This window comes from Astyanax mexicanus, chromosome 5 (assembly GCF_023375975.1).
Source record: "Astyanax mexicanus isolate ESR-SI-001 chromosome 5, AstMex3_surface, whole genome shotgun sequence".
Lineage (NCBI taxonomy): Eukaryota > Metazoa > Chordata > Actinopteri > Characiformes > Acestrorhamphidae > Astyanax > Astyanax mexicanus.
The window spans coordinates 32,688,731-32,716,216 of record NC_064412.1 but is presented as its reverse complement, the minus strand read 5'-3'; the positions used below and the strand labels follow the sequence as shown (position 1 = coordinate 32,716,216).

Here is a 27,486-nt window from a genome sequence, read left to right as displayed (position 1 = left end):
CCTTAAAGGGGATTCTGATAACAGTGTTGTTGTACTTTTCTGCTTTGACTGTCCTTTGCATTCAATTCATAACCAGTCGTTGCTTGGTTTGCCTGTCCTGTTGCAACAGGCCTGTTTATTCACCATTGGTGTGTAGTCTTTCTCCACACGCTACCTGTTTACATGTATATGTGGCCTCAGTGTTGAAGGCTATAAGAGCAAATTACTATTTAATCAGCTGAGAGTGGATTTAATGCTACCATTTAAAGACCACGCATGCACTAATTGAGCTTGAGAGTGCCTTTTTTTTTATTTGTGATCAATTTATGTTTGGGCTGTGATGCAACTTTGGGCCATAGATCTCACACATTTCCCATTGGCTCCTGGAATCATCTATTTGCATACTGGACATGTCTTCCCCCCCCCCTAACTCACCATCGCTGTGTAGTCTTTCTCCACATGCTACCTTCTACTATATATGTATATATATATATCTCGTTGCTGTTTAATTGTAAAAAAAAAAGTATCTCTAAAACAGCAACTTTACAGGAAAGAGAAAAAAAAAACATTCTAAACTTTCAATGGAAGTCAATGTAAAAACAGTTTATTTCAGGTAGTTTTGAAGGGATAAAAATGGAGATACTTGTTTTTCATTGGACAGCGACGATATGTATATGTGTTCTCAGTGTTGAAGGCTATAAGATCAAGTTAGTTCTTATTCAGCTTAGAGTGTCTTAGAGTGCCATGATCAAATCAACCAGAATGGATGTTAATGTCAGGTTTAAATAAATTAGAAGACCTAAAAATCTTTTGATGGTTATATTATATATTTATTTAACGATTACACTTCCTTTAAACATCTTTACCTTTATGTACAAAGCCTAGTGTTTAAAAAAAAAAAAACACTGGAACTACAGCACCTGGAGATATGTAATGGAATGATGTGTATTACCCAGCTTGAGGAGCCAGCCTTCTCTGTCAGGGTTGAAGAAAGTGTGTGTAAGATCATTCCCATCATCTTCTGGGATTTTGAAGGGCTCGTTCCGTATGCTCTCATACAGTTTCTGTTGGTTTAGACGAAAGAGGAACATATGAGAACCCAGAGAAATTCCCTGACACACGAGTTTCACTGTGATACCGAATTCAAGCCAACTTATCAAGAATTAGATTGATACTCAAAACATAATTAACCTCTTTTAGAGATATTTGAAAGGTTTCATTAAAGATAGTTTGTTATACCTTTCATTTAGGTCATATTGTTTAATTTAAATGTAGATACTTCATTAACTGTGAACTGCACTGTGGTTTTCTCTCACCGTCAGCAGCTCATTGGGCAGATCTTCACCGTTGTTAATGCCTCTATTCATGCTGATGAAGCGTTCCAGTGTGGTCTTGTCCTTCACATTGGGATTGTGCAGGCTGGTGTTTAGCATAATAATAGCAAATGAGAGGATGTAACAGGTGTCTAAAAGGAAATCACAAACATAATACAGCAGGTCAGGCTTCATACATGACCTTGCATGGAACAAAAACTGACCAAAAGTGCACCATACACACTTCCTCTTTATCCTAAATGCAGTGGATTTGCCCGAGCATGCTTGGTGTCTGAAACCAGAAACACCAAGCCATGAGAACTGCTTGCATAAATAATTACACATTTTGCACACATTATAATCAAGTGCTTACATACAGTACCAGTCAAAAGGTTGGACACACCTTCATATTCAAAGTTTAATTTATTTTCTACATTGTACATTAATATTTAAAACATGAAAACCATTAAGGGACAGGACATGAAAGAAAAACAGCAACCATTGTTCAGCACGTCCAGGAACTCCTTCAAGATGCTGAAAAACTATTCCAGGTGACTCTACCTCATAAAGACACTGATGTTCAGGAGATCACCGGTTTGAATTCTGTTCATGTAGCTTGCACTTAAGAATCCATTCATAATCGGATTACTGCAGTTATCTGATTATTCAAGCACTTACATAAACAGCGTACTCAGACAAAGAGAGCTGTATTTAAACTCTGTAATGTTTTTTTTTTTTTTTTTTGTCAGTGCATGTATACTCTTAACTGTGCATATGTTAAACAGACACCGTTACTGGAAATAAGCTACTAGCATTTAACACACAGCATCTGCAAGACAAAACACTTTTAGAGCGACTGTGAAACTGAAGAATCATGTTCATGTTGCAGCTCAATGTGTTAAAAAAGCTGTGGCATTAATGTTGGGCTTTGCATGATGTGGTTGCAAAGCTTTTGCTGTTTGCATGTAATGCGTTGATTAGATTACTGAGAAATTCTGCAGTAGTGTTCCTCAGTAATATTATAAAATGCATGTATTATTTAAGCAGATGTATTAGACTTTAGTTAACATGTATGTGATGATTTAGACTTAAGGCATGCTCACAGTTTGCACAATGCTATTTGTACTGTTAGATTCTATGAATTGTTCATTTATTAGTTTTTATGATCTGAGCTAATCCTTTAGGCTTTCTATCTTACCAGTTGACTGGAAGACGTCTCGATTGCAGTCACAGTAACGTGTGGCGAAAGCCTCCATCATGCGGTCAATCTTCTGGGCTTCACCAGGAAGACGGAAACTCCAGAGGAACTGCCTGAAAATCAGAGAGAGAGACCTGAGAATCTGAACTGACAAAAACTAGGATTAGTTCTTTATTACCTATAAAACAATTTTGTTTAATTCCCCCTCAAACTACTAAAACAACTCTTGACCATCATGGCTCACACTCCACAAGATCTAGAAGATGTGCTGTGGTATCTCGTACCATAGAGAGATGTTAGTAGTATATCCTGTCAACTGCCACTGTAAGAACCTCTGTGTATGTTGATTGAGACCATACAGTATTATCTAAACATGTTGCTAAACAAGACTATAGCTTGGGCCCCAGTGACATTACAATATACTTGAGATATTCTAACTATAAACATATACAGATATTACACACGTAGAGGGGAGGCTTATGAGGCTTATGAAGCACCACAACCTAACCCTGAACCAAAGAAACACAAATAAACCCACATGCACATACATACATAATCCCTCACACGGACAACACCCTACGTAACCCAACGCCAAAAGAGAAAAGGAGTGACCGCTAAGCATGCTGGGAGCTCATAAGCCTCCCCTCTATGTGGTTATATAAACTATGGCCTATAAGTATTTGTTGGATAAAATAAATAAAGCAAAGGCTGTATCCACACATTAACTCAATGACCGGAACAAACAAACAAACAAAAAACATAAATGAGCTGACCTCAGTGCCTGGACGAGATTGAGGTCTGAAAACTCATGAAGTTCTACAAATGCTTTAAGTGTCTGTAGATGCATCTCCTCTCTGTGGTGGGTAAAGAAAGTTAATTAGATATACATCATTTTAGACTCATCATGCAACAGAAATATCAAACATAGAAAGAAAACAAGAGAGTAATGATACAATTTCCCATGTGTAACATGAAATAAACCAATCAGTGTGCCAGTCGTCATTCCCTTTAAGAGCCAGATGTGCTCTGACTTTGGCACGTAGATAGCTTAGCAGGATGGCACTTTGCACATCTCAGCAGAGGATACTGACCTCCGCGTTTACACTGTGAAGGTACACAAGCAGCTCATTTAAAAGAAGAGCAATGTTATTTTCCTTTTTTCTGTTTATTTTGATGTAAAAGCTGGATGGCTCTCCTGACTGCCTAAAGTAGGACTGGATGGCTGACTGTTGACTATTGTCAGGGTTTTAAACAGTCAGTGGTGCACCTGTAGTTCCTGCCACGAAGATAGAAGCATGCCAAATATTTACCTGAACACACCTCATTTCCAGACCACCACGCCCATTATTGTAGATTATTCATAAAACCAGACACTATTTTAAAGACGTGGGCACGAGGCATACAAATAAAAATTGGTAGGGTCTAAGATAGGGATGAGCATCGCAACGGGCCTTTCGCAAGGTGTTCGATATGGGCCACAGGTCTTAAACTGCAAATTTGGTCATTGGGCCATTTTCCCAGACACAATATTTATATATGTGCAGGGTGAACTAAGGCTTATGTGCTGCTGTTTCAGATTTTGCTACTACATTATAAGAGGTGCACTGATCCTACCACACATAACATATAAATGAATGCTCAATCTCTACCAGTTGTATTTGGGATTACATAGAAGAGTGACACATTACCTCTCTCCCAAGAAGTCTCCTATAGCAGTCTTATTGAGACCTTCTTCCTTATACAGGAACTCTGCTATGCTCTCAGCCTTCCACTCCAACAGGCTGTTCCCAACCAGGTAATTTATTCCCTATAATAAAAGAGACACATGGTGACAAAACGTGTTAACTGATGGAAAAAAACTAACAGTTCTAGAAGTTTCCTTTGCTCTAGGCTAAAAGCTAATATACTCCATCTCTCCATCATTTATTACCTAGAAAAAAATGACTGGCTTGTTTTTTTCTATCAGTAATACTCAAGAAAGATAAACTCTAGAAAAGAAAATTCAGGCTAGACTTAAAGCTTACTGGCTGTAATCTCTCCAGCTCTTTAACATCAAGCACATTAAGGTCAGCAAGAAAAGCAACACTCAAGAACAATTACTGTGTTTTCTTTACAGTGTTTAAAATATGCTCTAAAATGTGGGTGTTGTAAACTTAGGATTTTCTTATCCAAATGTCTGAACATTTTGCTCGCATGTCACATATTTATGCTGAATGTGTTTCAGAATATATGATATATGAATATATCACAAGTCAGAATTCCTGTTTAGAAAGGCGGGAGAGCCTCACCAACCCCAAGTTCAGAAACCAAGATCAACCAATCAACAGCAGACTAAGCAGTAGTATTATACAGCATATTATCACCTTTATCTCATAAACTCAGTTGTAATCACATACTGTCCAGCTCCTATCTGTGAACATGTTTCCTTGGTATGTAAATATACAACAAAAATGTAATTAAAAAAATGTAATAAAATGTTTTTATCAAATGGTATCGCAAACAATGCAAACCTAGGCAATGCTAATAATGATAAACAAGGTTATAAAAAGTAAGACATATTTTTTCTGAATTTTCTATAAAATATTGGTAAAGGATTGTCAAACCAGTACTGTGCCAATGGTTAATTTGCTTTAAACATACGTATTTGTTATCAGTTTCCAGATACATCACTCACTAAATTCATTGTTCACTGCCACTGAATTCACCACAAATGGGTTTTGATTTACCAGCTATCATTTCTTCTTTTCTTTGCGTCACTCTTCCCTTTTCTATATAATTTTCACCCGGTGTCTTCTATAAAACCTATCAAACTGAATTCCGCACACAAACTTATGCCAGTGGCGATAAATTTGTCTATTCATGTTAAAACTGCCTTTACTTTTAAACTTCCTCAAATTCATGGTAAGCTTCCTTAAACCTCTTTCGGTCACTTGTAACCGTGATGTACATCACTCTGTTGAAACTCTATTCAGGCTTTTTAAGGGGTTAGCTTACCAAGCTTGTGTAAAATTTAGTGAATAGACCAAAGTATTGGGACATCTGCTTAATCATTGTTTCTTCTGAAATCAATGGTACTAAAATAATTTAGGCATCACTTTATTTTGAGTGATCCTTTTTAGATGAAATAAACAACCACTAGACTCTCTGTAACTTATTAACAATGTATCAGCGATGTAGCAACACCTGAACATTAAGTAGATCATCAACAGACTTTTACTGAAGGCTACAACGGAATTCAGTCGTTTTTTACATTTATATCTGTAGATGTTAAGCTGTTCCAAACCTGATACTGAAACCAGTGTGTAACTGGATCCTAACTGGATTAGGGTGTAGGATGAAGGGGCCAGATTTATGTCTTGTATTTAGATTAAGGTTAGAATTAGGTTTTTGGTTTGAGGATGAAGTTAAAACAAGAGCCAGAGTGATTGTTAGAATTTAGGATTAGCCTTTGTGCAGGGTGCAAATTATGGGGGGGATTGGGGATAAAGGGTCTAGCACCCCTAATTAAGTCGTGAACCCACGCAAAAAAATGGGTAAAAACAATAGATTGGTGGTCCAGAGGCTTAATGCATAGAATAGATTGCCCTCGTTGGTGGAGAGAGGGGGGGTATAGCAGCATATTTTGCAACATTTAGTGCTTCAGTGATTTGGAACACATGCAGTTACTCACTTAGTATACTTCACTCATTAGTATTTACAGTCCTGTCTCAAATCATTCCCTGCACCCTGCTCTGCTCCTAAAGAGTCTACACTCTGGTGAAGTCTACAACACACTGTGCTTTTGGGCAAGAATTCTACAAGAGTAGAATTACAAGAGTACAAGAGTTTTTTAAAGATGCATGCTTTTAGTGAGACAGGCAATTCTTCCACTGGTACTGCTTTTCCTTTATATGCTGAAGAAAACTTGCATAAACTTGTATAATTTGATTCAATAAGATTTTATACAAGATTTTGGAGCATTGTGGTGAAGATTTGATTACATTCAGCAACAAGAGTTTTTAGTAAGACCTTGACAAGGCCTTGATGATCAGCTCTCAAGCATACACAATGGAGCACCATTCATCATTCCAGAAAATACAAACCCATAAACCAATACATGGGGTTTGGCATGGTGCCAGTATGTTCATATATTCATCTGTTCCTGGGAACAAATGTCCTTTTCTACTGGCAATACTTCCTTTTTTTTTACAGGGACTAGAAAAAACTGTGCATTTGTTTTCACTCGCACGTCTGTGTCAGCTGTGGTTGCAGCTTAAAGTAGCTGAATAAACTGCATTTATTAGAAGGGGTGTCCACAAACATACTGTACAAAAATACTGTGTATCACCTAAAACACTAGGTTGTGTCTGTGTAGCTTTTGTGTAGGAGGACATGATGCTTGTGGTTTAGTCATGTAGTCTTGGAGATAGACGGAGGAGTAGGAACCAATGAGCAGCTGCTGCATACTCAAAACAAGACCAGTGTTGGTTGGTGACACTAAATATGAAGTAGTGCTTGAGCAGTGAAGCCTGAAGGCCAGGTTTCATAAGGTACACTACTCTGCTAGTCCTAATAATAATAATAATACATTTTATTTAAAGGCGCCTTTCAGGACTCTCAAGGTCACCGTACATAATACAATGAAAACAAAGCAGAAAACATATACAAACATCATTAAAACAACAAAAAATAGGGAAGCAATTTAAAAATATCATAAAATGAGGGAGCAGACTAAAGATTGTATGCTATCCTAAACAGGTGCGTTTTGAGGCGTGATTTGAAAATGTGGAGAGAGTCAATATTACGGATGTCTGATGGGAGAGAGTTCCAAAGACGGGGGGCAGACCGGCTGAAAGCTCTTAACCCCATGGTGGTCAATCGGGCTGGGAAAACAGTGAGACTAACAGATGAGGAAGATCTGAGAGTGCGACTAGGTCTGTTTATGTGAAGGAGGTCGGTGAGATATGGAGGGGCGAGATGATGGATAGCCTTAAATGTGAGAAGTATAAGTTTATAGTCAATACGGGATTTAACTGGGAGCCAGTGGAGCTGCTGTAAAACGGGACTGATGTGGTGAAAGGATGGGGTTCTAGAGATGACACGGGCAGCAGCATTCTGCACCAGTTGTAGCTTATGAAGGGACTTGAGGGGGAGACCAAACAGAAGAGAATTACAATAGTCCAGGCGGGAAGTGACCAGAGAGTGAACCAAAATGGAAGTATTGTCCGAAGTGAGAGAGGAACGGAGGTGGTTTATATGACGAAGATAAAAGTATGCCGACCGAGTGATGTTATTTATATGGGTTTGAAAAGACAAAGTACTATCAAGGACGACACCAAGACTTTTTACCTGGGGGGAGGGAGAAACCAAAACATTATCAATGGGGATGGAAAAACTATTTGCTTTTGCAAGAACAGATTTAGAACCAATGAGGAGAACCTCTGATTTATCACTGTTCAGTTTGAGAAAATTAGAGGAGAACCAAGACTTGACTTCCTGTAGGCAATCACAAAGGGAAGGGGGAGGAAAGTTGGAAGTGGGTTTGCTAGAAATGTACAGCTGGGTGTCGTCCGCATAACAGTGAAACTGAATATTATATTTGTGAAAGATGTGACCCAAAGGAAGAAGGTAAATGATGAAAAGAATAGGACCCAGGACGGAACCTTGGGGAACACCAGAAGTGAGGGGCGATGGCTTAGACGTGAAAGTTTTTAGTTGGATAAACTGAGTGCGTTCAGAGAGATATGAGCTAAACCAGGCCATAGGTGTACAGGAAAAACCAATGGCTGATAGTCTTTGAAGGAGGACAGAATGAGAAATGGTGTCGAATGCTGCACTTAGATCAAGGAGGATGAGTATGGATAAGAGACCTGAGTCAGCTGCAGTCAAAAGGTCGTTAATTATTTTGAGGAGAGCCGTTTCTGTACTATGATGGGGACGGAAACCAGATTGAAACTGCTCATAGAGGTAGTTATTTGAGAGGTGGGAGTGAACCTGGGTAGCAACTGTCTTCTCTAGGATTTTGGAAAGAAAAGGCAGATTAGAGATGGGACGAAGGTTGTTAAAATTGTTAGGATCAAGACCAGGTTTCTTTAAGATAGGGGTTACTGCAGCAGACTTTAATGACAAAGGGACAGATCCAGAGGTGAGGGAAGAGTGAATAATGGCAGTTATCATAGGCAAAATAGAAGAAAGACAAGCTTTAACCAGAGTTGTTGGGAGAGGGTCAAGTTGAGAAGTGGAAGGTTTAGATTTATGAATAAATTTTGATATATCGGAGGCAGTGGGAAGGAGAAAAGTAGTAAATGGACGAATAAGATGGGGCGATGCTGGAGATGATAAGGTAGAGGAAGTAACAGGAAGCAGTTGCTGATGAATCATATCTATTTTAGTGTTGAAAAATGACATTAATAAGTTGCAGTGGTCAACAGAGTAGAAATGTGAAGGTAAAGAATCTGGTGGGCGAAGAGTGGTGGTGACCAGAGAGAACAGGGCCCGTGTGTTTCCATCACCAGCTCTAATTAATTGGGAATAATACTGGGATTTGGCTTTTTGAAGATTATCTTTATAGAGAAGAAGATGATTATGATATAAATCTTTGTGTATTGTGAGGCCAGTTTTCCTGAAGAGACGCTCCAGCTGGCGTCCTGAAGCTTTGAGCTGACGTAAGTGAGATGTGAACCAAGGGGCTGAATAATTGAAATACACAGTCCGAGTTTTTAATGGAGCCAGCGAGTCCAGGAGAGAATGAAGCCCAGTATTATAATGATAAACCAAATCGTCAGTAGTGGCTGAAGGGCAAATGTTAGGAAGATTGTCAATACCTGATACAAAAGAAGTTATGTCCAAATTTTTTATATTACGATATGTGATGTCACGTGATACTCTACTTTTAGACAGAGTAATATTGATACTGAATGAGATTAACAAATGATCAGAAACAGGAAGACTTGTGGCTGTACAGTTGTGAGGAGTTACACCTGAACAGCAAACTAAATCCAGGGTATGTCCTTTAGAATGTGTTGGGAAATTGATATGTTGATGTAATCCAAAACTGTCCAAGCAAGATGAGAAATCCTTAGTAGTGGAGTGATGCATATTGTCCATATGTATGTTAAAATCACCGAGCAGAATAATATTAGGAAAACGTGAACACAGGAATGTCAGAAATACTGAGAAGTCATTTATAAAATCCGAATTGGGCTTAGGAGCACGGTAAATAGTAGCTATAACAGTGGGTTTTGGGCCATGTAACTGTATGGCTACTACTTCAAACGTATGGTAAACAGGCAAAGTAAGAGTGGAGGCTTTTAGCTGTTCGCGGTATAGTATCGCGAGACCTCCTCCACGACCAGTAACACGCGGCTGACAGATGTAAACAAACCCGGCCGGTGTTAGCTCGTTCAGCTGGGAGAAGTCACCAGGTTGTTGCCAAGTCTCTGTGAGACAAAGAAAATCAAACTTACGGTCGAGGAGGATGTGCCGGAGGAGGAGGCTTTTACCCGTGAGAGACCGAGTATTGAAAAGCCCGACATTAACTTGGCTATAGTCCGTAGATGCAATGGAGTTAGCCGACCTAGCTATCCTAGCTAGGACGGCATGATCTGCTTTCCTACCAGAGTTTCTCCGAGGTCGGCGAGTTTTAGACCAGATGGTGTTTATAGCTGTCACGTCGTCAAAGTGGAAATTCCGTCGGGACCCGCGGTGGATGTATCTGCGTTGAAAGGGCCGCACAATGTCTGGGAGAGTGTGGAGTACCGGTGGCATATGGGGCAGATGGAACCGCAGCTTAAGAAGTTCAGCAGCCGAATACTGGTGTAGGGTTGCCGCTGATCGAAACACTATAGACATTACAGCCCAGACAAGGACAACTCTTACAACCAGGTCATTATTCCACATGATGAAGGTGGCAGCAGGCAGCGTCAGGGAGCAGAGCGGTTCACGTTCAGGTAATCCCGTCAAAACACACAGTTTACTTGTTCTGGTAGAAGACTAGTTGGGAGACCAGGCATTACCACTAGCCAGATCTCTAAAAACACCAAACTCATAGAGAAACATAAGATAAAATCCTAGTCAATATTTGTATCGAAACACAGGCATTCTAAATCCCCCACGCCAAGATTCACATGGCAATTTGAATACCTAAAGTCACTGCTTCATTACTCACATGGTGGTGCTAATCAAATGAATAGGGTAACCCTGCAGTATAGAATATTGGTTGTCAAATTCTGTGAAACTGACACCAATAAATACAGTACATAATTCCTGCTATTTGTTGATTTATGAGTATTTTATCCTCCTCAGTAGCAAAGATACTGTGAATTATCGTAGAGAATTGTCGTAGACTATATAGAGTATCACAGTATCACATTACCATGATGTTGGCCAATGTATCATGATAATGTCATACCTTGAGATGCCCTGTGATTCCCACCACTAGTCTAAATTAGGGGTGTAACGGTACGTGAATACTTTATACCATCACAGTATGGGGGTCACGGGTAAACACATGCAGAATACACGGTACAGCCTATAGGAGACTCTCTCTCTCTGTATCTCTGTCTCTCTCGCACATGCCCTCTCGCTTTCTCTCACGCATGTCCTGTTTCTCTATATATCTCTCAATATGTTTAGGAAAAAAATATGTGCCGTTTAAACATTAGTTAAAGTAATGCTGTTGTTCTTGTTCTTAATAAAGCGCAGCAATCAGAATGCCCAGCCTCTTTATTTTTTCCACCATCATACAGAAAACGTACCAAACCGTGGGGTTTATAGTGAGGTGTGAAACGAACCTTGAATTTTCTGTACCGTACACCCCTAGCCTATATGGTGTAATTTTGTATTTCCAGAGTCTCACACCTAGTGCCACCGCATACATCCTGTGAAACCAAATTCACAAGCATTGCACAAAGTTGAATGCAGCTTCACCAGCTGGCTTACTTTCTATGGCTTTGTTTGCCCGTCGCCCAGTGTCTTCGGCTGTGGAGATTGACCAGTTTCTATTTGTCCAACAAGGCAAACAAAGCCCCTGAGTGACATTCGTGGATGTTTGTTTTTTCCACAGTACTATTGTTCGCCAAAGCCAAGCACCAGAGTTTCGTCTCCGCAAGAATCATTGTTTGGTAACGGGGCAGATTCTTTTGGTGGTAATAAGCTTTGGACATTTGGAGGCGCTCCAAACAAGCAGCCATTTTTTTTTTATCCAGGCAGGACTTCGGTACACTTAGGCGAGTCACAATAATTACGTTGTTACTTTATCATTCAATATATGTACTGTAGACATTACCTTAATCTTTTTTTTGTACCTCAGTATTACTAGAGATACATCACATTTTTAATTATCAGGTCTTTTTACTTCATTCCATTTTTTGACCAAATATTTGTTGCATCCCTAAATATTAACCATTATGTTTTTCCTAGCAAGAGTATCATTCACATGAAAAAACTGCTATTTATACTTTGCTCAAAAGGCATGATATTTATATCAGTGGCATAAAATGGTACCCATTTATTTTTACCATGATGAGCTTATTACAGTAACCTCACTTCAGTCAAATCAAAGTGCAAGTTTATTGGGCTATGCTGAAGAAAGGGAAGTAATATGATAAGTTGAATCAGTCACAATAAAAAATGAATCAATTACATAACCTTACACGCAGCACAGGGAGCAGTGCACCACATCAAAGTTAGTTTGAAGCAAGATTTCAGGATAACCAGAGATCGGTACACTGAATCACTTGTAGGCTCAAAAACTGCTTTCACACTTTCACAAAAAACACCAAACACCAACACCAAACCTGGACAATTCAGAAAATTCTAGCAACTGCATAAATAAGGCATCTATTAAAGAACCAATGAAAACTTTTACTGTATGTCTTTACCAAAAAACAAAATGAGAAATTTATGAGAAGATGTGTGATGTGTCGATCTGTTTTTTTTTTTAAGACTATGCATGCAGGTATTTATTGGTAATACCACTAATACAGCCAGAGAAGCGAATATAGATTATATTTCTTAGCCTACTTGCACATTACTTTCACACTGATCACTGAATAATTAATTCTGGATAAATAAGGCTTTGCATGCCTTAATTAACATACTTCTAAGTCTAAAGTAAAGTGTGTTACCAAATTAAGCAAAATAAAAATACATCTATGTCACAAACAAACCTATTTGCCCTCCTTACGGAAACAGAGGCTTGTTAGTGAGCTCGCTAGCTCAGCTCTGAGCTCAGTGTTGCTGTGAATGTCACTCTCTTAAACCAGACCGCAGAACTCAAAGTGAAAAACCACAGAGGCAGCTAAAAAAAAGATATAAGAGGTGGGTCTTCCGTTTCTCAGCTGCTGTCTCTCAGTATGCCTCTCAGTCTGTTTCTCTACCCCCTCATCTGTACAGAAAGCCCAGTACAGCATTAAGTCAGTTTCACACCAACACTTTTCCACGGTCAGTTGTTCCAGACAGGTCAAAGCTCTCAGCTTGCACAGCCAACTCATGCTCATGTAGAGCTGACATGAGGGTAAAACGTGGGTTAGGTGGGCTCCAGGTGAGCCTGGGCTCTGAGAGTGTTGTTACTTAGACCAAAATGGCCTATGACCTCCTGAGGCCCAAACTTTAGCTTGTTGTGTATTTTTAATTCCTCCTTTAATTCTATTTGGGACTTGTAGGAACTAACAAGTAGAAAAGCTAAACTTTGTCTTTGTACAGGAAGTCGGACTTTCAAACAATAATGTCCTCATATGGGGACAGTAGTTTATTTTAACATTTAAAACTGATCCTTGCTCAAATTTTAGCTTTCTACAGTAAGTAAAAAAAACTGGTTTCAAACATAAAATGTTTACATGGCCCATGTTTCTGTCTTTCTGTCTGGCTCTAGAAACCTTTGACTGGGATTCCCACCATAAAGTTTTCAATGAATTGAGTGTAATGTTTCAGGTGACCACTAGATGGTACAGACAGTGTCTCCATATGAGGCCAAAGAGTCAATGTTTTAATTTTAATTTAAATTAAGTACCATAGTGCAGAGACGCAGAAATGTAATGTCCCCATATAAGGACGCAGGGTCCCCAAAGGTTAAACATAGGCCTCATTCTGGATGATAATTATATCACGATATACTTAAGCAACAGAACATGAGTGGGAGTATGTTATCACGAATAACATAACGGCTGTGATGTTGTTCGCGATAACACACAACTTTGAGTGTCCTATTGCTTTAATACAACTGTTTTTTTTTTTTACAAAATGAATAAAGAAAATTAAAAGACCGTCAAAAATTTGAAATGAATATGCTTTAATAAGGACTGTGCCTTCCGCCAAAAAGTAGTTCCAAAAAAAGGAAACTGTAACAGAACTGTAACTACAAACCTGCGTAAGGTTTATACAACACCACGAACATTAGCTTTAAATTCAAATTGGGAGTTCAGGGTGTTAGTAAATGATAGGACCCTGAAATAACGCTGAAACTCTCCTCTTCTGCTCTGTGGAGTCATCTTCGTGTGAAAACTGAGCATTTGCGAGCATTTGGTTAGCTAGCTGGTAGGCTAGCTGCTCCTGCAGGACTGTGGTTAGGTTAGCGTAGCTTGCTTTAGCTTAGTGTTAGCTTAGCTTAGCCTAGCCTGGCTGGTTACCGTACCGACTATTAGACTGCAGTCGAAGTGGCTGATGCTTTTTGTTTTTTTTTCCCACAAAAACGCTACACGTTACATCATATGTTTTTTTTTTTTATTAATAGATGAAATATGTTGTTAAAAAAGTTAAAAAAACACCATTGCTTAAATGCTTTAGAATGAGATGTGACTTTAAACAGAATTTCGTTATTTGACCGTATTTGGATTAAAAGTTCACTTAGTAATGTCCAAAAAAATAAAGGGAGCGTTAACAGGCACAGCGGTTTAGCGGCCAGTTTAGCCATGATGCAGTCCGCCTCAGCAGGCTTGGATTGTGTTAACCCAGATGCTAACTTTGGTTTCTGAGCTGAATTAATTGCTGGATTTCAATCAGTTTTAAAGTTTTTAAAGTTTTAAAGCTGCCGGCTCAGTGCTGGAGTTAGGCTGTTTCTGTTTGTCCCTGACAGTTCTGAGTGGGAAAGTAGTTTTAACACCAGCATTAATCTTTTTTAATAAACTGTTTATGTATTTCTGGCATGTGGTGGTTTCAGGTCACGAGTGGAGCTCACTCTTTCTCATTAAAGACCTCATCACAAATTAAAAGATGATCAGGTGTCTGGTTGGTGACGGCATGGTAAATTGGGGCCACACCTGGTGGAGGCTTTAACCTCTTAAAACTCTTCAAACCCACCAGTGGTTACCGACTTTTTCCCTACTGTCAGAACACTGTTTGCTTTGGTTTAAATGCTACAGTAAATTTTTGGTCAGTAGAACACATTCTGAACATTACAGTTAAAGTTCCTAAATTGTTCAATCTCTTAGGTTTTCTGGATGTGCCCTAGAATGTTTTTTTATTTAGAGTGGTCCTTTTTTAAAATTACCTTTTAAAAACAATAATTAGACTCTTTAGTAACTTTTTTCTTTTCCCCAATTTAGCAAGGCCAATTATCTTACCCATTCAGCTTCTAGTCAGCTGTATATCCCTCATCACTAGCACATGCCTCCTCTGACACATGTGAAGTCAGCTACCTCCTCTTTTTGAACTACTGCTGATGCATCATTGCTGAGTAGCATCACAGCGCACTCTGAGAAAATCGCAGTGACTCGGTTCTGATACATCAGCTCACAGATGCCTCCTGCTGATCGACATCATTCTAGGAGTGATGAGGGGAAAGAGCACCACCTGCCCACTCAGACAGAGCAAGGCCAATTGTGCTCTGGAAAGCTGCATGACCGGGATTTGAACCAGCGATCTCTCAATCACAGTGGCACGGCTTAGCACGCGGGACCACTCAGGGCTCTCACTAACTCTCAGTAAATCATCAATAGTTTAGATCTGTAGATGTTAACCTGAGAAATGACTGATTGGGAACATAATCTAATGCAGTCTGTAACTAAAGTTTAACAGGATTGTATGGGGATTAAGAATTAGATTTTGGATTGAGGTTAAGTTTAGGACTTGAGCCTGGATGATTGTTAAGATTTGGGTTTGGGTTTATCTTGTTTAATGGAAGAAGCATAATATGCAGAATTCATGTGACATGACAACAGTACAACAATCTACTTAATGTAAGTAAAGCATCAACAGTACATCTTTTGTTCTTTTAACGTCTCCATATTGTTATTTTTTATCTAGTTACAAACATTATGTGAAATGTTTTAATAACTTTGTAATACAAAACTTTATCACAGGATTTCAGAACAATCCTGGAACCTTTCCAAAATGTTGATAAATGTTCTCAACAAGTGCACGCATACATTAAAAATACAGGACAAAAAAGCTAAATTTTCATTATACAAAAAAGCCCACATTGCTATAAATATGTTAGCAAAATAGCTTAAAAAAAACACACCACACTCCTCCAAAATGTTTTCATATAAATTAATTCAAACATAAGGATAATGAAAATGTGCCCCACATTCTAGCCCCCAAAACTGCTATTACCATATTGTCCTCATATTATATAAGTGAATTATTTACAATGAGGTCAATAACCCAATTTCTCTTTTTTCCACATATGAGCTCTTTAATTTTACAAGTTTCCACAATTTTCAACATCAGCAGTAAATCTAATAAGCTCACCTTTTTAGGGTCCATGTTGAATTTCTTTTTTCCACTAGAAAACTGCTTCCCTCTCTCGAGCACTTTGCTGCAAGAAATCAAAAAACAAAAAACAAGAAATGAGTGAAACTCACATCAGTTTATTTGGTGATATTTAAAGGGGTGTGGTGATGAGATGATTGACAACTGAAATAATGAGCCCAATGCTGAGCGTTTTTTATCATTTCTTATGGAATCAAACTTCAGGTGCTGTTTGCACTCCTTGTATATTTAAACAGGAGGGGTTTGGGAGCAGGCCGTAGGAAAAATACTGTATTTCTGCACACTGTATTATAAGGCAAACTATCAATGAACGTCTATTTTCTGGTCTATTTTCCTACATATGGCACACTGGATTATGAGGCGCATTTTAGGAGATATTATAAGCAACTTCTAATTCAGCAGGTCTCGCTGTTGGTTGGTGGGGAGGGGGGTAGCTAACTAAGTTAAGTAAAGCTAAGCTAAGTAAACAAACCTGTAGTAAAAAAAAGACTTTCTTTTAAAGTCAAATGAGCACTGGATGTTAATCTACACAGATTTCACTCTTGAAAAATGTTTATTTGGGTGAGTAAAGAGCTTCCGTTTATTGACAGTAAGCTTAGATTACTGAATTTCTCCAGCACTAAGGCGGACGCATTAGCATTAGCATTATCGGCTAACCGCCCCAGCGGTGCTAGCCGGGGTTATCAGCAGTCTACAGGCCCATATTACTCCCATGCCATTTTTATGTAAAAATCACTGTATTCAGTAAGGGACAGTGTTCGAATAGTATTTTTTCTACAAATCTGTCGCTACTTTGCAACACAGTTGTTTTTAACCATATCTCCTAGGCCTGTGCTGTGGTCAATAATCAATCACTGTAAAGTAAAGCCAATTTACTCTATAGGGTGTGCCATATCATATTGTGCGCACTAATGTTGATATATAATTATAATAATGATATTTTTTAATCATTATCGTAAAAATACTGATATGGTCTATCAGGGTCTAACTTTTTTTGCTGTTTTTGTAATAAAAGTAAAATTCACTCACACTGCTCTCATGTCGTTTAAGTCTAAATGCATTAGAGATAGAATATATCTGTCCAGTATCATTTATTTTAGTCCTGGATTTATAGAGTGCATTATTAGTATCATGACATGTTGGTTAACTGACTTCTGTCAATATGGTGAAAATCTCTATCAGTGGTGTGCCAGATTATACAGTATGCAATAATATTGGCAAATACAATTTTAGATTAATTTTGTTGCAGTAGTTATCACACAAATACCCTGAAATATCGTGATATTATTTTATGGTCCAGAGAAATAAATAAAAAAAAAAAGACAGTACTATGTGTTTAAACATGTTCCCAGTCATCAGTGAGAGGCGTGTGAATTTCTGTGTTGGTTAAAATGTAAAGCATGGTCAACACCGCAGCATGAAAGCTGACTGTTCACTCACTTCTCCTCTGCAGACTCAAAGTTCTGAATGTCAGCCATTACGTTCTCTATCTCCCACTTCAGCTTCTGCAACAAGAAAAACAGAAACAGTTTCAGCACAACGTGACTCACTGTCACACACACACACTTACACACACAAGCTACATGGCAACAGCACAACTTCCACATTGACCCATTTAACTTAAATGAGGGGCGAACAGTGTGAAATCATACTAACATAAGTAAAAGTGCCGATACTAAAAAAAGCAGAAGTGTCCTTTAAAAAGACTTAAAAGTTACGAAAAAAGTTTTCTAAAAATGTGTTTTTAAATCTTCTGGCTGTTTATTATTTTTACACAATCTACTACCATTAGATTTATCCAAAATAGCAAAGTTATAATACAATATAATATAATCAGAATCATATCAATTTAAGCAGACATTTGCTTACACAAACAAACATGTTGGTATCTGTTGGTATCTGGTTCTATTTAAGAAAGAAAAAAATATTATTAACTTAAATGAATAATAAACCTTTTCATCCAGGCCTGTTTCATTAGTATGTTTTAATACGATTCGGTTAAACAACCATTCAAATGCAATGTGACAGTTTCAGTAAATCATTATTTATTATAGGTGTCAGTCAATAAAAAAAGCACTGACTTAAATAAACAAATCACAATCAATCCCACTTTTTTTGTCACACCGCTGTGCTCTCCTTCCACACTCTCAGACTCCATTTCCCAAAAACCTAAGGGTGATGACATCACTGTCAGCCCCTCGTCTTCACCCAATCGTATTACGCTCCAACGCTCAGAGTCACCTGTGTTCTGAGGAAGTTCCGGTACACTCAAACCTAACTTCCTGTATATAAGGCTTTATTTTGTAAACAAACTTTGCAAGGTATTGTCGACTTTCCATTGCGTACTAACCGTTAATATTCCGTATTTTCTGATTGGCCTCTTATTATAACCTACTGTTTCTGTATATCGTTTATCATCTCTTGTCTTTGCCCTTTTCAGATTTGTTGCATTGTCAGACTGTCTTTTTGGTCAAGATCCCGGACTGTATATTTGACTAGGATTTCTGTATCTGGTGAGAGTTTTGTTGGCCAGGCTATTTGGTTCTAGTGCTTGGTGTACTGCCTGTAAATAAACCAGTCATTACTTTTACTCAGCTAGCATAACTCCTATCTGTCTGGCGTAACATTTTTCTTCTTCTTAACACTAGGCGTTAAGGTTTTTGTTAACTTTTTGTTATTTATTTTACAGTTAGTAATCTCTGCATTCCAATGAAAAAAGGATAGAAGACAAAAGACATGGGGGTTAATTATATATAAAAGTTTGAGGAAACAGAAAGTATATAAAAGAATAAACAAACATAAACGTGAATGTTTACAAAGCTTTAATATAGTTAACCCTAAGAACCCTACGAGCGGAAATCACACCTTGTGTTCTCAGCGTAATTACTCAGGAATCCCTTCACACATAAACATAATCCATATATGGTTAGAAAGGGTGGAACTTACTCTTAATAATGATATTATTTACCTTTAGTGCTTCAAACTTATTTATATGATGTTTCAAACCAAATAATATCAGTAAACGACTCAAAAGTGTTCACAGAAAAAAGTGTGAAACTACCTGCACTCAAACTAAAGCTAGATATGCTGCACACTACTTTATATAGTTTTTATTTTACTTGCACATTTTTACTAAGTAGTTATTTTGCACTAAACATTTTTATTTATTTAGACTAAAAAGTTTACATTTTTGTATATAGTTTTCTGTGTGTCCTGATTAAAATACTGAGGTTTGTAGTATCTACATGTATACTAGAGGTGTGATTATCAAGAAAAATAACTCCGCCTGATGCTGTTCATGTATTTTATTACAGTAATAAACCATGTAATGAACTATCATCAATACTCTTATGCTTTCAACTCACATACACTCTAGTCTAACCATTTTTGGGAAGATATCTTAGGTGTAAATATATATAAAGTCTATACATTCAAAAATAAGTAAAAAAAAAAAACAGGTATTGGTAAAATTTTGACCAAAACATGATCAGTTCCAGGAAAATATAACAATTCTGCTTCCTTTAACATTTTAAATGATTATATTTCTGAGTAGCTCTATGTCTTCTGGAGTAAAAGAGATCAGGGCATGAGTCTGTCTGATATAATTACTGTGTTATAAGACCTGAAAGAGGAACTGACAAAAACGGAGAAAAACACACCAAAACAGCAAAGGGTTAATGGCATTAATAATAAAACAAAGAATCCAGCTGTTGCCCGCTCCAAGACGACAATGCACAAAAAATATCCGCTTAATAATAATATTCGTTTAATTTCTTGGCTCCTCTTGTTGCTGCCAGCAGTTTTTTTTGTTATCTCAGCATTAAGTTAGCATTAAGAATTATCAAGTAACAAGCATAGCCTTAGCTATAGAAAATAGGTGGTGCCAGTAATAAAAATAAGTTACATAACTCTCAAAAGGAATAATTCTTTTTTTTTTTAATTAAATAATCTGTGTTCGACTGGCAAAATGAAATTATATATGTATTAGTCTTGTCAATCGCTCAAGTCAATGCTGGTACTTGCCTGGAGACAGTATTAATAATTAGTTTGCTATAGGCAATGCACACTATAGCATTTTTTACTTTATTATAATATCTCAGTGTAGTTTTACTGAGAGACAGAGAGCATACATTTCAGTATATTAATTAAAATATTAAAAGTTTGGGAACGCTGCAGTATTGTGGTGTGCTCTGTGTGAATTAATGCATAACCATAACTATTATTAGAATTTTAGGCAATTTGGTTTCATTGTAAGCATGACGTACCTGAATGTCATCCAGGAGGTCTTGTTTGTGCAACGTGAGGTTTTCTATCTCACGCCTCTCCTCCATGGTGAAATCTGGCGACACTTAGACACAAAAACACAAACATACTGTATGTTAATTTACATATCATTTAGCTTAAAAATATATTCAAAATAACAGCCATGGACATCTAACGGGAAACAGTAACAAATGTCAGTGAGTTAAAGGGAATAAGATGTTGATGATACTGGAGAGCAGCTCATCACCTCCAAGAGGAAAAAGTTGAGTGTGGAGTGAGGTAGAGCGAAGTTGAGTGAGGCAGAGTGAGCAGAAGCAGAAGTGAATTAGAGTTAGACATAGAAGAGTGAGGTAAAGCAAGTTAACTTGTGTTTTCTGAGGCTGGTAACTCTGATGAACTTATCGTTTGTCATTAGGACTCCCCATATCACTGGTGATGCCCCAACACACCAGGGGGCTAAAGACTAGCACATGCCTCCTCCGATACATGTGAAGCCAGCCTGCACTTCTATTCGAGCTCCTGCTGATGCAGTTCTGATACATCAGCTCACAGATGCCCTGTGCTGCAGACATCACCCCTAAGTGATGTAGGAAGAGAGAGCCATCTACCCACCCGGAGGGAGTGAGGCCAATTTTGCTCCCTCTGAGTGCCGGCAGCTTGATGGCACATCATTTTTTTATTGCACTTCAGGATACTTTCAAAGCTCTTTCATTTTTCAGATTGACTGACTTAATTTCTTAAACTCATATTTTCTGTACCTACTTTTTCACAACACAACTGATGCTCTCAAACACATTAAGAAATAAGAATTAAGAATAAGAAATTCAAGTAATTAACTCTTGACAAGTTCAGCACAGCTGTTAACTGACAGCCCAGCTGTGCAAAGCTGTCATCTAAGCAAAAGGTGCTACTTTGAAGAATGTAAAATATAAAACGTATATAGAACAATATATAAAACAATATATAAAGCAAATGGTTTGTTTAACATTTTTGTTTACTAAATTATTCCATTTATTTTTATTCATAGATTAAATGACGTTAGTATAATCTACAATGCAGAACATTTTAAAATAATGGAAAAACACTGAATTTATGGTGTCTACTAAGGACTGGTTCTGTATGTAGCACAATAAGATCCCTTCTGTATGAAAACCTTTACATTTACCCAGTTTTGTTTTTTGTAACTAAACCTAAAGCAACAGAGCAAACTAACTAAAACCAGTAATCATTATTTTACGTTTTATATGTACTCTGCTTGCTGATTTAAATAAACATATAGGCACACAGATAAATTTACAGCTTTATATCAGATAAAATGAAATAGTTCTCATCACACCTCTAATTCCGATCAGATGACATCAGTGACATCAAACCACATTTTTATTTTTAGTTAAAAAAAAAAAACTGAAACCCACAATAAGATCAGTAGGTTATTTTATTTACTGTAACATTGGCTGGCATACAAATATATTTTCAGTTTATTTTTATTTAGGGTATCAATTTTAGTTCAAATGATTAAAGTGAGGTTAGGTCAAACCTGAAACTGTGAGGAAATAAGGAGGTCAGCATTTTTTTGGTGTTTGTGACTCAGCATGTGTAAGTGTTTGTTTGTGGTCCTGTGTGTTTGGAGCTTCTGCTTGTGTACAAAGGATGTTGCTGACCACTGTAAAAACTAGCTCTCTCTCTCTGTTTTGATTCATGTACAATAAAGGGATGCCTGGAATGAAAATATTGTGAATAGCAGCAAATACAGACTGTATTAATATCCACATGCAGCAACACATGAAGCTCTTTACACTGCAAACTGTGATCACTTGACGTATCAAAGCTGGAGGCAGAGCGAGGCAGAGTGGCACAGAGTGATGTAGAGTAAGCTAGAATGAGCCTGAGTGAAGCAGGGTGAAGAAGAGTGAGGCAGTATAAGGTAAAGTGAAGTAGATCTAGGTAAAGAAAGGTAGAGAGAGGTTGAGTAAAGCAGAGTGAGGTAGAGTGAAGTAGATTTAGGTAGAGCAAGGGAGAGTGTGGTTAAGGAAAGCAGAGTGAGAGCAAGGTACAGGTAGAATGCTAGTTGTTGTTTTTTACATTGTGTCCACATTTTATGATGAACAGATCAATAAAAATGCTTCAAAATTACTTGAAAGTAAATGTTTTTTATATAAATATGTAATATGCTGTAAACTTTATCTAATTTCTATAGCTACACCCTGAACCATTTGTGTTTGGGCATGTAGGCAGTTCTTTGCTAATGCTAATTCTAATGCTAATGTTAAGCATTAAAACAAACCAGACATTGTCACAAAAGGCATACATCTTGCTTACAGGACTAGCCACCGGTTAGCTGCTAATGCTAATGTCTGTTTAAAAGTATTGGTGTGTATTCATCTTTGCTACCGACACCGACACACACACACACACACACACACACTTTATAAATGATTTCTCCTCTGCCTGCTGATAATTTAAGAATATCAGTGGTAGGCCAGGTCAGATGAATAATGCTGTGTGAAAGAGGAAACAGTAGGCCTAAATGTCATGGAGGAACTTCTGGGGGCTATGAAAGACTGTGAGTGTAAAAAAGGCATGAGTGTTGCAGGGTGTGTGTGTGTGTGTGTGTGTGTGTTTGTGTGCATGCGTGTGAAGACTACTTCCAGTGTAACAGCTGTGACGCAATAGGGAAAAAACAACATGACCATAAAGAATTTGCTAAACTGTAAAAAAAAAATACAACCAAAATGAATAAGACTAGGAAGTTAAATTAACTCTGTATATAGCACTGAAACAGTTCATAATTATACTGGAACCCTTTTGGACATTTTCCAAAGGTTTTATGTAGAAACATTTAGTTTTTCACTTAATGCAGATAACTCTTACCGGTGCCAAGCACTACCCTGCTAAAAATAACAATATTAGGTATGTTTTTTTCTGGATCACCAGCTGGTCTTGGGCTGCATTTTAGGCATCCAAGTAATTATTTGAGTTGTCTTGATTCTACAGAACCATTCGTTTGTTAAAGAACCCTTGAAGTGCTATTTTTTCCTACATTGTAAATAAATACAATCATGAGGAATCATGTAGAAAACTTATTTACTTGGTGTTAAAAACACCAAAATACTCTGTAAAGCATTTACATGGGCTCCGATCTTGGGTGCTGTTAACTCTTGGTCTTGGTCAATTTCTGGGGCAGTCCTGATGAGAGCCAGTTTCATCAATACATTTGCACTTGAGGAAGTTCTTGACATTTTTTTATTTTTTCGTCAACAACTGATGCTCTTAAACACATTAAGAGTCAAGGAATTCAAGTAATTAACTCTTGACAAGTTTAGCACAGCTGTTAACTGAAAGTCAATCCAGATGACTCTACCTCATAAACCTGACTGAGAAAATCCAGCCAAGATTTGCAAAGCTGTCATCTAAGCAAGAATTGCCGAATTTGAAGAATCTAAAATATAAAACATATTCTGGTTTATTTAACACTTTTTAGTTTGCTAAATAATTTCATATGCTTTTCTTTATATATTGGATTACTTTAGCATTAATTCTTCAATGCAGAAAATATTTAAATGATGAAAAAAAAACACTGAATTTACAATATGTCCATGTTTTTGACTGGTACTGTATGTGACCTAAATTCAGGGTGGAGTCTTTCTCTTTAATGTAGCAACAGTGAATTGTTTCAACATAGGAAGAAAAAAATCCTGTACCCTCATCTACAATGAAACATCCTATATAGTGAGGAAGTTCAACACAATGTTCTCCTCATGTTCTAACAAAGCTAGTTAACATCAAACCAAAAACACACCATGCTGTCCTGCTCTCAACATTTTCTCCTGTATTCACAAACCAGCTTTAACATTTCTCCCTGACTAAACCATACTAAATATACATTGGCTTTAGATGGACAGTGTTCAAACTGTGGGGATTTAGTCTACTCCATGTACCTGATTATTGGACAGAATACTAATACAGCCAGCATAGCAAATTCTTGGGTTTACCTGCTTTGAGATCAACTGTTCTGGAATTGGGTTCAACAACCCTCTGGGCTGGAGAGCTACTAGTCTGTAGCACTTCATCCTATTACACTTAATTGCCGACCACTGATTTAAGGGTTTTTCCATTTGAAACTGCGGATAAACCATTTTAGGTGCTTTGAGGAACCTAGAAGAAAGATTAGGGAGCTTCCAGGAATACATTCTACTATTCTAATTTTCTTGAGGCTTCCTAAAGCCTCCACAGGAACCCCTAAACATTCCTCAAGAAACTTACATGTTTAACAGTGAAGCCAGATCCACAAGGTTTAAATAGATCAAACCCATTCCCAATTCTTTTTCCTTTAGCAAAAAGAATGGTTTTGCTTTTAAAAGCTAAAGATTACATTAAAACTTATACAGATACAAATAAAACACTAACAATAACAATCATATCTCTTTTTCTAGGAAGTAAATGACATCTATCATGTGAAAAAAAAAGAAAAACAAAGAGTGGTTCTAGATTTCTCCTGTATCTGCCAGTGGACGTGTTCAATTCCATGAACAGATCACCTGATTTAGGAGCACTGATTTACCAAAGCAATTGTTGATATGATGATATAACCTAAAAAGTTAATTTTTCTGAAGGAATTGAAGAATGGTTGCACAGCTAAAGTGGGAAGTAAGAGAGATGAAAAATAAAAAAAACATCATACAAGTGAGTGTGGGTTAATTACCTGTGCTGATTAAATAAATAAATATGGCGGCTGGAGGGACAAAGAATCTCTATATCTTGGGCACATGTGAAAATAAATGGGAATAAATTGGAGTAAATAACAAACGAATGTGTGCTGATCAAAACGATAGCAAGTTTATTTAAAATGGTGTGTAGAATTACAATAGAATGTCTTGCATGGCTTTTGCGGCTCCCCATTCACCTTAAAAAAATGAGGAAAATTCTAATTCTAGTAATGTTTTTTACAACAAATATGCTTCCGATTAAAAAGCTAAGTATACAAGCCTACATTACACAATCAGACTAAACAATCAGAATCTAGCAGTCAGAAGGGGGCACTGTAAAAAAAAATCCTATTTTTACAGAAAATAACTCTAAATGTTTACACTATTTATCCCTTTTCTTTTACTACAGTCTAATTCTGTCAAATTACAGACATTTTCTGTTAATTACAAGCCCCTGTTCTAATTTTACATATTATGACATTAATGAGAGATTACGGTTAAAACTCTTATTTTTAGGGCTATATTGCTATATTATTTGTATGGTATTTTTCCATGTTCTTAAGTTATATAGATATGTATGTAAAATTACTTATTATTATATGTAATTATATGTGTGTGTTATTATTTAAAGGTTTATTTCTTTCCCAACAACTCAGTGGTTTTCTTCATAATTGTAAGGTTTATTTATTTATTCATTTTTTATTCATTGTTAAAAAAAATACAGAAAATAACAATAGAAATAAAACCTTTTTTTTCTTTCTTTTATGTAAAAGAAAATATACCTAAAAAAAACAGCTGTCTGTGGGGCGTGGCTATGTTAATTAGATGTTCAGTTTAGAGGGCTCACCATGATGTAGTTTCATAGCAGTTTTATCCACCTGGCTGGGTTTTAGACTGTGCTATAAGTGGTTTCACTCTCTGAGCACTTTTTTATTGCTTTAAATGAGCAGAGAATGAGTCAAATACTCAATAATACGCCAGTAATTTGACCGTTTTTTTAACGGTTTTATGTTTTACAGTGTGTATAAAGCAGAAAAATGCACTAAATTTCCAAAAGTATTTCCTCACCCATCCAAATAATTGAATTCAGGTGTTCCAATCACTTCCATTGCCACAGATGTATTTAAAAACCAAGCACCTAGGCATGCACAAGGCTCTAATAAACATTAGCAGTGACAGAATGTGTCACTCTCAGGAGTGAATGGTACCAGCGTGGCACTGTGATAGAATGCAGCACCTGTGCAACAAGTCTGATCATGAAATGTCCTCATTACTAAATATTCCACAGCCAACTGTCAGTGATATTATAAAACAGTGAAAGAGACTGGGAATGACAACAATTCACTCTGTCAACGTAAAATATCAGAGGTATCATTGTATATAGAGGTCTCCAACTTTCTGCAGTAGAGTCAATCACTACAGACCTCCAAATTTTATGTGGCCTTCAGATTAGCTCAAGAAAAGTAGAACATAGAGAGCTTCAGGGAATGGGTTTCCATGGTTAAGAAGCTCCACCCAAGCCTTACATCAACAAATGCAATGCAGGTGAGCAGATACTTTAAGCAATATAGTGTAATTTAGAATCCAATAAAGTTTATTCACAGTGTGAATCCATAATAATAATAGTAGAGAAAACCACAACTTTTTTTTAACAAATGTTATTTTTATGTATAAATTCTAATATTAGAGTTTTACTCAATAAATAAACGTTTACTCTCCAGATATGGTCTTTTCATTAGTATTATTAGTTTATTAAATCTATGAGGTCTATCAGCAGTGCACTGCTGTACGACTAGTATAACTGTGTAACTGTCATCTGCCTCAGCTTCCCCTTTAAGCTCAACCAACACGACCACGTCTAACAAAAATCCAGAAACAGAACTTACATTGGTGACAGAACTCCATCATTCTCCAGCCAAGAACCTTCCACACCTCGACTTTGATCAGATTTGCTTGTCGTTTTCCTCTTTCTTCCTTTTTAATCTATTTTTTTTTTTACTGGGTGGATTTGCTTGAGTAGTCTTCGGTCATTTTGGGTGCTGAGCGTTCCAGCACTACTGCTACTGCTACTGCTGCCAAACCCATCAGTTCCTGTCTGAATGACAACACCCTCCACCACCGACTCAAGTGTGGGTGTGTGTGAGTGTGTGTGAATGTGTATGAGTGTGCACATAATCATGACGTTTTTTTTTTTAACAGTATATTATTTTACACATTAATATGTGATTATATTATATTACATTCTTTATGTATTCTTTGTGTACCATGCATTACAATATATTTAATACTTTTATTGTTATTATTTTAATGTTAAGAGCAATTCAAAACAAATCATTGC

At 37.2% G+C, this 27,486-nt stretch overlaps 1 protein-coding gene across 1 annotated transcript in view; it reads right to left on the bottom strand.

Moving 5' to 3' along the window:
• cyth4b (cytohesin 4b) overlaps positions 1–27,253 on the bottom strand; it is a 34,182-nt gene extending 6,929 nt beyond the window's left edge. The window contains exons 1-9 of the mRNA XM_007231218.4: positions 27,035–27,253; positions 20,445–20,527; positions 17,620–17,684; positions 16,159–16,225; positions 4,179–4,297; positions 3,264–3,344; positions 2,491–2,603; positions 1,296–1,444; positions 932–1,043 (exon numbers count right to left, since the gene is read on the bottom strand). Coding sequence (XP_007231280.2) covers positions 932–1,043; positions 1,296–1,444; positions 2,491–2,603; positions 3,264–3,344; positions 4,179–4,297; positions 16,159–16,225; positions 17,620–17,684; positions 20,445–20,527; positions 27,035–27,056 — 811 coding nt within the window. The 5' untranslated portion in view covers positions 27,057–27,253. The remainder of the gene's footprint in view (positions 1–931; positions 1,044–1,295; positions 1,445–2,490; positions 2,604–3,263; positions 3,345–4,178; positions 4,298–16,158; positions 16,226–17,619; positions 17,685–20,444; positions 20,528–27,034) is intronic.
• Positions 27,254–27,486: the final 233 nt, after the last annotated feature.